Source organism: Malaya genurostris, chromosome 3, assembly GCF_030247185.1.
Source record: "Malaya genurostris strain Urasoe2022 chromosome 3, Malgen_1.1, whole genome shotgun sequence".
Taxonomy (NCBI): Eukaryota; Metazoa; Arthropoda; class Insecta; order Diptera; family Culicidae; genus Malaya; species Malaya genurostris.
The window spans coordinates 7,795,425-7,808,837 of NC_080572.1; the positions used below are offsets into that span (position 1 = coordinate 7,795,425).

The following is a 13,413-nucleotide window of genomic DNA, read 5'->3' on the forward strand; positions in this document are numbered from 1 at the left end:
TAATTCGGAGCACATTCACACAATCAAGAATTTTGAATCAGTCGACCATTTTTTGTGAACAATATTCTTGTTCATATTTTGAAGCTTTAGGTAGTTTTCGGACCACCGTACCCCCATTTAGTCTGCTTCACAGAATCAATCAAACATCCATCAATTGCTGACAATACAAAAAAATAAAAAAAAATCAAATTCATCCATGAATGCAATGGAATTTTTAGGTTATAGAGCATTGAGTTGTTGAACTATTGTAGTTCAAATGTTTTTATTTCCTCTAATAAGGAATATATAACTCTTCAAGCTCTGTATTCACTCTTACATTTGTTTTTAATAACTGGAAGAAAAATATATAATGTTGGATCTTATTTGTTTTTCTAAAATAAACATTGAAAGTCGAACCTAGTTTCCCTACAGTTACTGTAATGTTTCATCTTAAACGAAATCAAATCTTCGGATACTACGCTGTACGAATTGTTCAATAATTAATATTTTCACTAAATGACTTTTTATCATGGAAGCAATCACGTGTTTGTCCTGTGAAATAGTTTTTTTTATCAAATCTTCGGATACTACGCTGTACGAATTGTTCAATAATTAATATTTTCACTAAATGACTTTTTATCATGGAAGCAATCACGTGTTTGTCCTGTGAAATAGTTTTTTTTATTGTATGACGTTTTATCAAGCAAACAATGTGTTTCTTTTCTGACGGATGGCTGTTTCAAGAAAGATCACGAAAGCTATATTTTCCTACTAATTAGAGCGTATACCTTTTCTGCATCACATTATGACTGTGTCGTTTAAATATATTATAAGCCATAAAGTTGAGTCAACACTTAAATCAATTCAATTCTTAAACAAACATTTCTTGAAATCTTAACTATTTCAATCCACGTTCGGTGTTGCTGAAATTTGAAAGAGTGGCTCAGTAAATACAATAAAGTTCTCAAATATCCTATGAATAATATTTTATTTTTTGGATGCGATTCTTCTTGTTGATTAAATTGCTTGTGTCCTCGTTCGGTATTATAACCGCTTGCTCTGAAGGTTCATGTTTAAGTTTAAAAAATGCTTCGTTAAGACGAATGGCCTCTATCTCTCGTACCTGAGATATAGCATATGAAATGCAATACAGTTATTAGAGTTGTTGATATTAATCTTGCGTACCTATTTTTCAGGTTTGTTTGTTGGCGGTTGAACTCATGGAAGAGAAAAGGGTCAAAATTCGTTAGATGTGCATCTAACGTGTAGTGATTGGACATGAGTCTGGACATCACACAAATGAAGTCCCTACTCACATCCAGTCCCCTAAACCATGCCTTTGTGGATATTTTAGGAATAATTGAGAGCATCCACCGACCCAGATCATCTTTCTCTCAAGAAGCTTGCCAGCTGGTAAGTGTTCTTTGGCGAGACGCTATAGAATTCGTTGAAAGCAATCGATCTCTCATAAATTTCACCCTCAATTGGACCACGTTTGGCTAACATAACGGCTCTTTCATTCCCAGGAATGGAGCAATGAGCCGGGACCCAAACTATTGTGATTTGATAATTATTATTCAATATGTCGTTTAGGTACTGTTTTATATTGCCCAAGAAAAACGGTTCATTTTTGGCGAGCAGCGTTTGAGCGAATGGCTTCAGTTGCACTACGACTATCTGTGAAGAGAAAATAATGGTTTGGAGAAAATGTGACGATTACACTCAAACTATAACGAACTGATACTAACTCTACTATATAAACAGATGCAGGTTCTTGAAGCCGAAACATTATAGTTGAATATACTAAACCCAGTAGCCTCTTCAATTCGTGATCCGTCCGTGTAAAATATTTTCTCAGAGTCAATATGCCAATATGACATATGGTTAAAATATACTGTGATGAATCTTATTTGAGATTGAAGCTCAACTAGCCTTTCGAAGTTATTAATAACCAGGGGATGCAGTACCTCACATTTTATTAGCAGTCGCGATGAAAACTTCTAAAAACGATATTTCAATGGAAGAACTCCCGTCAGAACTTCAAGACTCATTGTATGTGTCGAATGAATGCAGCCTAAAGCAATTCGCAAACAACGATACTGAATTCGCTCAGGTTTGATAATATGAGAGTTTGCAGCGGAATGAAAGCAAACGCATCCATATTCCATCACTGAAAGTATCGTTGTCTGATACAATTTTATTAGATCTTCCGGTTGAGCACCCCACCAAAATCCTGTTATTGTTCTAAAAAAATTTACTCTTTGTTGGCATTTCGTTATCAGATACCTAATGTGTCCTCTCCACGTGCAACCACGCTCCAAGGTATTTGAAAGTCAAAACCTGTTGGATCATTCTTTTCATCATATTAAGCTGAAGATGCGCGGGATCGTGCATTCTTGACGACCAGCTCTATTTTCTCCAGCCCAAACGGACAACTTATCTAAGGTATCTTGAAAAGCTTTTTGCAGGTTAACAGCTTTGCTTCCAGTAACTGAAACCACGCCATCATCTGCCAATTGTCTTAGTGTATATGGGGTTACTAAACAGCTGTCAATATCATTCACGTAAAAATGATAGAGGAACGGACTGAGGCATGAGCCTTGCGGGACACCTATGTAGCCAAATCGCCATGTGAAAAATACATACACTTCTCTGATAAAAGGAGAGTAAATAATTTTTTAAAACTTCTGGAAGTCCATGTTGGTGGAGCTTGTCTGAAAGAACATCAATGGAAAATGAATCATATGCTTCTTTGATGTCTAAAAATACAGATGGCATTTGCAAGGTCGGACAGATTCTTCACCAAGTTGAATTTAATTTTGTCCAACCCAGGAGCGTTTTTGTTACACGACATGAGTGCTATGGAAAATTCCATCATTGAAAAGGGGCTATCAATGAAACCATTATTTGGAGAAGACTTCCTAATAATGCTATGCGTAGGAACAGAATCTGGACAAACTTTCCTCGCAAAATCAAATATCCATCGGTTCGAGTATTCCTCACTCTCATTTCCTACGTTACGATTCCTCATTCGCCTGGCCGTATTCCAAAGAGTGCTCATTAAGGTTTCTCGTGACAAACCTTTGACAGAATGTCTCCAATAGCTACATTTCTTGGCTCAAAGTATGCTCTTGTACTTGGTTTCTAAAGTCAATATTTTTTCAAAATTCTGAGGAGTTCTTCCTCCTCGGTTTAAAAACGTCTTGAAAGCATTTTGTTTCGCGTGTTTAGCACCTGAGCACTCTTTGTCCCACCAAGGGTTTGGAGGTCTTCTGTTAGACGATGGACCAAGAAATCGTTTGGTTTGGGCTTGTTCCGCGGCCTCCAGAATCGAACAAACGAGGAAGTCATATTCTTCAAGTAGGGGGACGATAAGACTTATTTCCATCGACAATAGATGCTGAGTACAAACTTGCTTCAGTGACAACACCGTCGTTTTCTGCTAACTCAATTGCTCTGCCGTCGTTGTGGTCACCACTGAACTTGATGTGCTGCCTGTACCTGACCCCAGGTATAGTGCTATTGCTCTTGGTGGCGATTAAATGTGATGCTTGCATTGTAGCACGTCGTGATATATGTCATCTCTTTCGATCCTACGTAGAGTACAAATTCTGGTACCTGGTAGATAACCACTGGATTGCTTTAGCACCTCTGTGCCTTTGCACATGCGATGGCACCTCTGTGACTCGTCACTTCTAATGCGCTCACACCTCTGTGTCTCTACACCTCTGTGCGTATGAACGGGATGGCCTTCGTTGCTAGCTTTCCAGTCGGGAAACACCCCAAATCTTGCCTTTGTGATTAGCACCAGCAGTTTTAACTACCTGCAGCCGTTAACTCACGAGCCAGTATAATCGAAACGCAACCTCTTCGCTTGAAAATTTTTTACTGAATGTGTACCGACTATTTGTTTAAATTTCTTTTTCGCATCAAAATCATACATTCGAGCAGTTGCTCCTACTCTATTTATAAAAGTTATATCTGATTCACCATCTTTTTGAATCATCAACGCAAGTTTCCTTCTTTCTAACATCACATCTGAACCGGAGGCCGAAGTAGGGTTTTAATCTATACAACGCATTAGAAACCGGATATTCTACTGAGTTTGGAGCTCTTGTGTCAAATTTGGTACACTTGAAAATCTCCAATAAGCGTGTATCTGGTTCCACCTTAAACACAGTAAATTTCATTTTTTCACTCATAATCCCAGCCAACTGCATAGAATCTATTAAGAGATCTCTCCTCATTTCGAATGAGTGTCGATGAATATCATCTTCATCTGCTGGTTTGCACTTTGGAAAATTGATCGGCCTAATAAACAATTGATGTGCACTGAACATAAATCTCGACTCATCTTGGTCCAATGTATTTCCTACGCATTGTGTGCTAGATTACTAAACATCTTTCAAAATTTCTTCGTTAACATTTTTAATCGAGATTGTCGAAGTACTAGGATCGCTTTGTTTCTTTTCACTTATCATCTTCTTGATTTTCTTCATGAGATGTGAATTATGTATTTTTTTGCTCATTAAGCTGTTGCTGTTTTAAGACTCGCTCGTTTATTCTTTTTGCTGCAATAATTATATATATACACTAAGGTCTTTTTTTATGCGGTTTTTTCACGCGATTTTTTTAATGCGAATTTTCAGAGTTATGCGGTTTTTTTTATGCGAAGTTTCAGAGTTATGCGGTTTTTTTTATGCGAATTTTCAAAGTTATGCGATTTACCCTTCTGCGGTCTTTTTTTATGCGAAGTTTCAGAGTTATGCGTTTTTTTTATGCGAAGTTTCAGTTATGCGGTTTTTTTTATGCGAATTTTCAGAGTTACGCGGTTTTTTTTATGCGGTTTTTTTATGCGGTACGTAAATTCGCATAAAAAAACACCCCTTGAATATATATTTATATATATATATATATATATATATATAAATATATACATATATTTATATATATATATATATATATATATATATATATATATATATATATATATATATATATATATATATATATATATATATATATATATATATATATATATATACATATATATATATATATATATATATATATATATATATATATATATATATATATATATATATATATATATATATATATATATATATAATACATTACTGACAACTTACGTTTATATCGATTACATAATTAAACAAATAATAAATAACTGAACTGAATGTTAGAGACTACCGGGTAAGCAATTTTTTGAACCCCCGATCGAAAATAAAAAACCCTTTATACGTATCCGATCCGAACCCGAGAATATTTTTTTTCCGAAATTAAACTCAACCTATACCCGATAAAAATTAAACATATTTTCCCGAACCCGAACATTTTTTTTTGCCCAAACCTCACCAGAGATCTTTTGATAATCATTTCTATTCAATTTTTTTTCATACAATCCTTAAAAGAAAATACCTCAACAAATACTGTGAACATATTTGTCGGTAGAAATAAATATTTTTCTAATTTTTTGTCTACTGTATGTTTTTGACATGATTTCACTACTTGTTATCATTTTGTCAATGGGAAATAAATCCAATTAACTTCCTATGTGCCAAATTTTCTATGGGAGCGTAGATCAAGTAAAATTTAACTAATAGATAAGAAATAAATATGGAAAAGTAAATTTTTAAACGATGGTTAAAATCATTCGCGAAATGGTTTTCAGCCCAAGTATGCACAAGATGCCACCTGGCAACTTCAGTATAAAGATGCTTTCACTAGCATACAAACAAGTCTGGAAACCCTGAGCCTTCGTCCCTTTCTTTCGAGCAACTGTTCTCATGGTGGCGTATGACCGCATATATGTGTAGGTGTGCCTTAGACGCGTTCGATTATTTTACGTTCTGGATACGAAAAGCAGAAGATACACAAACCAACTGCGATGACGCGGCGCGACGGTGTGCACGCGATGAATGAGGCCCACAGGCACCGTGTTTTGAAAAGTGGAAGAACGGCGAAAGGCGAAAGCGAGTGAGTCGCCTACTCTGAAATTCGATGTACCCCCAGAAAACACACCAATATCAGCAGATATTGCAGCGTCAGTGCCACAGTGGCAGTGTGTTGGTGCAAAGGAAACAAACATCAAAGGAAAAGAGGGACCTTTTCCCGTTGGTTTGGTTGTGTTTTTGTGCGCGGTCGGTCGTGTGGTGGTCGTAGTTTCGCCGTGGCTTGTGCTTCTTCTCCACACCGTTAAACCACACTACCAGACACGAACGGTGGTAGAATAGGCCTTTTTCTCGTTCGTCGCGGACGCAAAGGAACACAGCTCGGTCAAAACTAAGATTGTAGAGTAAAAAAAAAAAATAACACGAAAAACAGCCAACTATAATACTGAAGGAGATTATATTTATGTGATCTGATAGCAAATTGTCCGGAAATTGACGGTACCGGAAGAGGTGTTGTCGGGCGTTTTGCAGTGGGATTTAGCGCAAGATTCGTTTGTGAATTGTGTGTAGTGCCGAAGAAATGCTAGTTTCAAAAGATTCGTAGCCGTCGTCGTCGCGAATGGTTCCTGGTTTCGGATGGTCGCATACGCTTGGTCTGTGAGAGGGTAGTAGGGTGGTTCCTTGTTCAGTCGGAGGTAAGAGGTGCGATGATATATTTTTACTCCGCGTGAAGATGGTTGGTAGTCGCAGCATATGTGAAGTCTTGAAGTGAGTTCTGTCAGGCAGTGTACGGTCCTGGGATCGCGGAGTGGTGCACGACGTTTGACATCACCGACGACGAGAAGGAGAAGAAACGTCCGTCTCGAGAAGTGTTTGTGGTAATTGAACTGATTAGTTTCGATTAAACTGGCTGCTGGTTATTCGACCTCCTTGTATAGGATTCTTACCATTTTCCTCATTTCCCTCTGAAGTGGTGTTTCCCAGCTAGTGAAAGTGAGAGAGCTGGCACCACTTAATAGAGGTCCGCATGTGAAAATAGCGAACTGCTGAATTACTAATGATGGCATTGTTTTTCTTTTGGTTTCAGATATCAATCGGAAAGGCCAGACGATACATTCGGGTTCGGAAGTGACCAGTAGCAAGGAAGTGAAAGAAGCGACGGATACTATCTGTTTTGGTGCAATAAGTAGGATATTGCGTATCAAGAATTCGAGCCGCCACCACCGCGACTCAAGATTGGCAAGTGCGAGCGTCAAAAGTACTCTGTTCGCAAGAGTGAGAGAGCGCCGAGGCTTTGGAAGAAGGGTGGTCGCAGTCAGTTGGTCAGGAGTCTAAATATTTGGATATAAACGCGTAGTATTGAGCGTATCGTGTGTGACGTCGAAGGCATTGTGGTGTTGGCTGAAAAAAAGTGATGAAATTCTATTGCAATTAGTCGATGCCCAAAGTGAAAAGTAAAGTGGTTCTGGATGTAGCTACAAAATGTAGTAGTATGGTGTGTAGTTCCTTTCGGGTTAAAACGTGCAGTATGCGGTCCCAGCCAGTGTTTGGTGATGAAACGCGCAAAAAATGGCTCGAAATTGTCTAAAATTACAGGTGAAAGTGGTTGGGAGTGGTGAAATGTTTAAATCTCAGATATCGGCGGATCCATCCCGGCGATTGGGATTGGGGTTGGATGGTGGCAACAGCGGTGGCCATTGTCGGGCAAACAGTGAAGATATGAAGCATGTTAGAACGAGACAGTGCAGTAAAGAAAACCATGAGCAGCAGGCAAACGAGGAAGTGGTGCAACAGCAACCGGAAGTGGCGGTAGTGTTTCCGAAAAAATATTTTCCTTTGGCAGGTTTGACCAACCTGTTGAAGCAGCTAGCGACCAAACTGAAACAAAAGCATAGGACAGAACGTCCGAAATCGTGCATTGAAATATCAAAGAATGAAGTGAGTGAATTTATTGCAGGGAGAAATGAAGAGTTGTTTCATCAGGAAAATCAGCGAATAGCCGGAATGCGTTCAATTCTAAGGCCTGGTAAGCTGGCCTGGCTACTAACGACCAGTGTGCTGCTGTTCAGTTTACTCATTGCACCCGTCACACAGGTGCAAGGCAACGAAATTCGTTTGCCGCAGGAAAAACGTGAATACAAGAAAGGAGGTGAGTGTTGATTCTGTAATAACTTCTTTACGCTTTCTGTCAGAGTTGCACGACCATCAGAAGAAAAAAAATCAAACGCAAAACAACCAACAGAAGACAAAACAAACATCCCCCGTAATGCAAAAAATTTACTCATTCACATGACTCTCGCATAACAACCTCCTCACATTTGACTGACGATGGCAGTGGCGACGACAGAAAACCTCGTGCTGGTGGCGTAATGTTTTCGTCCGACAGCGTAGAGATGACGAAGTACCGAAAACGAACCCATTCGTCATACTTTGGCAGTCAGGGATTTATTTTTTGTTCTCTCGCCTACACACCACCGCAGAGAGATGTGTTCGGTTGTAAGGTCTGAAATGTCAGATTCAATCATTCATAAATTGGTCTATCTAATAGGAGCCGTACAGTACTACTGACAGACGTTGAATCGGTAGATTCTCAGGAAAACGTGCGATTTACGTCAGGGTGCATATTTTTGGGATCGTTTCGCTTATTCTGGTTCTGGCTGCATGAAAACAACCTGTAAATTGATGAAACAAAAAGAAACAATTCATTCAAACTACTAGGACCGTCAGTCAAATTTATGTATAACTAACCTCCCTATTTTGTTTTTCCACTAGTTCTGCTGTGAAAAATGGCGTTCAAATGCTTATACTGCTTAATTGCTCATATCTACAAAATATCTTGGTCAAATACGTTTTGTACTGTTTTTTCACCTCACTCACATCTCTACATCTTTTATTTGTATGTTTCATGTTGCCACGGCAAAGCACAAATCTTCAAATAACTAGGGAAACGTGACACTTGAGCCAATTCGTTCTGTTCCCTGACAGATAAACATAGTTCGTTTTATATATTCTATGCTATGTTTTTTCGCATCGTCATTTGAATTGAATACTTGAAATTTTAACATTATAATACCGGAGCCGGAAAAAAATTTAGCAAATTTTTTTATGACTGTAAGACCTTTTATTTGAATTTATGTTTATGTAAATCAGATTAGCGATCTAAGAAAAATGGAAGTGAGTTCTGTTCCGGAATTTTTTAACATTATTTCCAGTGCTTTTGGAACCGGAAATTTATTCACCATTTTAAAGGAATTCGCTACTCATCATATAGACATTTATGAAACAAAAACTCTATAGAAATTAACGTTTTCAAACCAATAACCTTGTATCTTCGGGAAGTTGGATCTGAATAAATCTGGATACGGATAAAATTCAGGAACGTTATATAGGATCATAGGAATTTTCATTTGAATCTAAATTCTAAGCAGTGGCATCACGTCCTCATGTGCACCTCGTGCACTGCACAACCGGTTGAATTGAAGGAATTAACTGCGTCCCCAACTCCATCCAAATTCAACTATTTTTTGGAATTTTTATTTATTTATTGGATCGCACCGAAACTGCGTGTATTTACACGCATCTCATATACATCAAACATATAATTTCAAATATCTGTTGTCGCTGTGTTAGTGTCTTTTCCGTGCACATGAGCTCAGCTATGAGATTTGTTTGTTTAATAAAAAATCCCAACCGAATGTATATCATTATCTCATTGTATTGAAAAACACAAGCGAATCTATAGTTTTCACTTATAACGAAATACAACAATAACATCTGCTATCCTACCACATAAGCAGTGCACAACTAGTCAATTTTGTCACGAGACATATTCTATGTAAAAATCTCCGAGAAAATTATGTGACATAATTTGTATACACAAGAATTTGCTGATTTCGTCGAACTTTAAACTTTCAAACTGTTGATCTCTTCTATTTCTTATGTACTATTTATGTGTTGGTTCGTCCCGGGTTGGCGGTTTAATGCATAGGGCGCTGGTCTTACAAGCCAGTTGTCGTATGTTCGAACCTCGACCTGGAAGGATTCATAGTGTCAGTAGGATCCATAGTAGAGATGGGCAAAACAGTTCATTTCAAAGAACCGTTCAGTGATGCAGAGTTCTGTTGAAAGAACTAGTTCTCCAGAGCCGTTCGTTCGTTCTTTTCATAGTTGGTTTGTTTGTTCAAAGACTGAACGAGAACTCACTTGTAAGCTTAAGCGAGGAAAAAAAGGTCCCTCGAAATAGAACTGAGGTTTCGTGACGAAACTTTCTTATTAGTACCGTTCTTGAAAAAAGGTTGAGCGAGCTTAAAAAACAAAAAAAAAGATCCCTCGACTTTGAACTGAGGAACTACCGTTCTCGAAAAAAGAACTATAGCTCGTTCATTCCTTTAAAAGAACTAGTTCTTTTGAACCGTTCGCGAACGAATTGCCCATCTCTAATCCATAGTACTAGTAATGCAATGCTTCTGTACAGGGTCCGGCACTCGAAGTGTAACCAACTTCAGACCGCTCGCGCAGCTGACGCACGGCCATCAGCTCTCTAGAAATTTGCTAAATGATAGTTCGGAGTTGTATTGTTTACAAGCGCAAGAAAGCATTTTGCCAAAAGTGAACGCGAAAAAAAAATCTTGACTTGAGAGAGCGAAGGAGTTGCTTCGTTTGGCCGAAAGCGGTCAATTTCCGAACATTGTATTTTCTGACGAGAAAATTTTTCCAATTGAGCAATTCGTAGACTCTCAAAACGATAGGGTTTACTTGACCGACCGTTCATACGAGAATTTGAGTCATCGATTGGCCACCAGGAGGCAGCACCCGCAACAGATAATGGTTTGGGCCGCTGTAACCGCAGATGGGCGCTCTCCAATCGTTTTCATCGAGCCTGGTAAATCGTCAAGGTAAATGCGACATATTATCGGGAAAGTATTCTGGAGGTTGCTTTGAAGCCGTGGGCAGACAAACATTTCGGTGGCAGACCATGGACGTTTCAGCAGGACTCGGCACCGTCTCACAAAGCTCGAGTGAACCAAGAATGGCTGAAAAACAACGTTCCGAACTTCATCACGTCCACACAATGGCTCTCGAATTCACCAGATGCGAATCCAATGAATTATTCTCTTTGGGCCATTTTGGAGAGCAAAGTCCGAACTAAAAGATACACCAGTCTTTTTAATTGGTTACACTTCGAGTGCCGGACGCTGTACACTAAGAATCGGCTGCGAAGTATGTTGAAACAGAAAGGCCAAATTCCACAAAAGGAATGTAATGCCAGGACTTTGACTTTGATGTGTTGGTCTTTTGTACTCTTCGCACTATTGAACTCTTCAATTTTGTTTTTACTCAATTCATAGACTCAAGTGATCATTTTCTCATATATTGCGTGCTTGAGTACTTGGAATTTTGGACACTTGAATCCTTAAACTCTTGAATGTTTGATTTCTAAAAATTATTGAATTCTAGGACTCTTATTCTTGGACACTTGGCGCTTGAACTGTTGCACACTTGAACTCTTGTAATTTTGCACTACTAGACTCTTGAGCTTTGCAACTTTTAAACTCTTCTTCTTTCAATGTTGTGAACTGCTGGGCTCTCGATTTCATGGATACTTTAGTTCTCTTGGATTTCTGCATTCCTGAATTCCTGGATTCTCGCATCCACGGTCTTTTGCGTTGTTGGACTTTTACTTTTTGGTTCTTGAATGTAGGAATTAGACGGATTGAACTATAAGACTGTTGATTTCTTTGTGTCAAGAACGATTTGATGATTCGGCTCTTGGACTCGCGAACATTTTGATTGGACTTTTGCATTCTTGGACGGTATATTATTGGACCTATGTACTCTCCGATTCGTGAACTTTTCAGTTCTTGCATTAACGATTTGTGAACTCTTGGATCAGCGTTCCGGATTGGCGGTTCAATGCATAGGACGCTGGTCTTACAAGCCAGTTGTCGTATGTTCGAGCGCCTGGAAGGATTCTAGGTGTCAGTACGATCCATAGCACTAGCCATGCAATGATACACTAAGAATCGGCTGCGAAGTCTGTTGAAACAGAAAGGCCAAATTCCACCAAAGGAATGTAATGCCAAGACTTTGCTTTGAACTCTTGGATTCACTGGGCACTGGGTGCTTCAACTTTTGGACTCCTTAAACTCTTGGATTCTTAAACTCTCCAATATTTGAATACTGGATTTTTTTATATTCTAATAATGTTAAATGTTTGCACTCTTAGCGCTCTAGCGTTTGGACACATGCATTGTTCGACTCTGGAAAATGTATGAACTTTCTAGATCGTGTATCACGGGGCTATTTAACTCTTGAACACTTCAACGTTTAAACTTTTCAATCTTACGAGCTCTCGAGTTTCTGATTTCGAGGCGCAAAATTTTTCTACTCTTGGATTTTTATTCATTTTGAATATCGTACTCTTGGGCTTTTCAAATTTTGGAGTCTTGAAATCTAGAGTTGTAGTGCTCCTAAATGTTTGGACTCAAGGACTCCTTTTCTATATCATTTATTCTAACCCGGCTTTAACCATTTTGGTCATTACCCGGGGAGAAGGACTCCTAGATTATTGATAATTGAACTCTTAACCAGCAACGTTGAACTGTTAAACTCATGGACTCTTGGATACTTGAACTCTTATATTATTGGACTTTTGTACTTTTCGACTAGTGAACTTTTCAGTTCTTGTACAATTATTCTATTATGCGCTCTTGGACTTTTTCGACTTGTAGGGGAATGTCGTCAGTGTTGGGCCACTGTCTAGATTGGGCCATTGCTTTTTGTTTTATATGACACGTCTTGCCATCGGTGTTATATCATGGAAGTATTATTCTCAATGATAGCAAACTTTTCAGTGCATTGTTTGTCACGAAGAATGTTTTGTGCATTTGTCTTGTTTTGGCAGTCCTAAAAGTTTCATAATAACCGTGAAAAAGGGTTCAAAGCTTGGACAAAAATGACGACACCTCCAAAGTAAGTATATAATTCCATTATGTGGTTAACCATTAACAAGTTTTTCAAAAGGAAATATTATTTCTTTAACCTGTTCGCATGTTGTGTTTTGCGATTAGAAAAGAACTTTTAAATAATACATCAATATTGAGAATATTCCAATATAAACAAAAGATACACTGCCCATACTTGCATATCAGTCCTATATGGAAAATCGGCAAGTCGAGAAAAAGACGATTAAAATATTACTTCCGAATTTTTTGATATATTGTGCTACCTAATGCGAAATCATGGTATTATTACATGAAATATCGGTAATACATCTTTACTATTCCAACATTACACTGAAGCCTTTTTTATGCGAATTTAGGTACCGCATAAAAAAACCGCATAAAAAAACGCATAACTCTGAAAATTCCCATAAAAAAACGCATAACTCTGAAACTTCGCATAAAAAAAAAACGCATAACTCTGAAAATTCGCATGAAAAAGTCGCGTAAAAAAACCGCATAAAAAAAGACCTCAGTGTATTGAAATTTGCACTGAATGGGACTAATATGCGGGTATTTTG

The 13,413-nt window shown here is 38.2% G+C and overlaps 1 protein-coding gene across 7 annotated transcripts in view; it reads left to right on the forward strand.

Moving 5' to 3' along the window:
- Positions 1–13,413, forward strand: part of LOC131439296 (insulin-like receptor) — a 224,667-nt gene that overhangs the window by 113,888 nt on the left and 97,366 nt on the right. For 4 of the 7 annotated variants that reach the window (XM_058610147.1, XM_058610148.1, XM_058610150.1 and 1 more), the window contains one exon: positions 6,979–8,040. In XM_058610147.1, the coding sequence (XP_058466130.1) occupies positions 7,461–8,040 (580 nt within the window). In that variant the 5' untranslated portion in view covers positions 6,979–7,460. The other 3 variants (XM_058610149.1, XM_058610151.1, XM_058610153.1) reach the window with 3 other exon arrangements.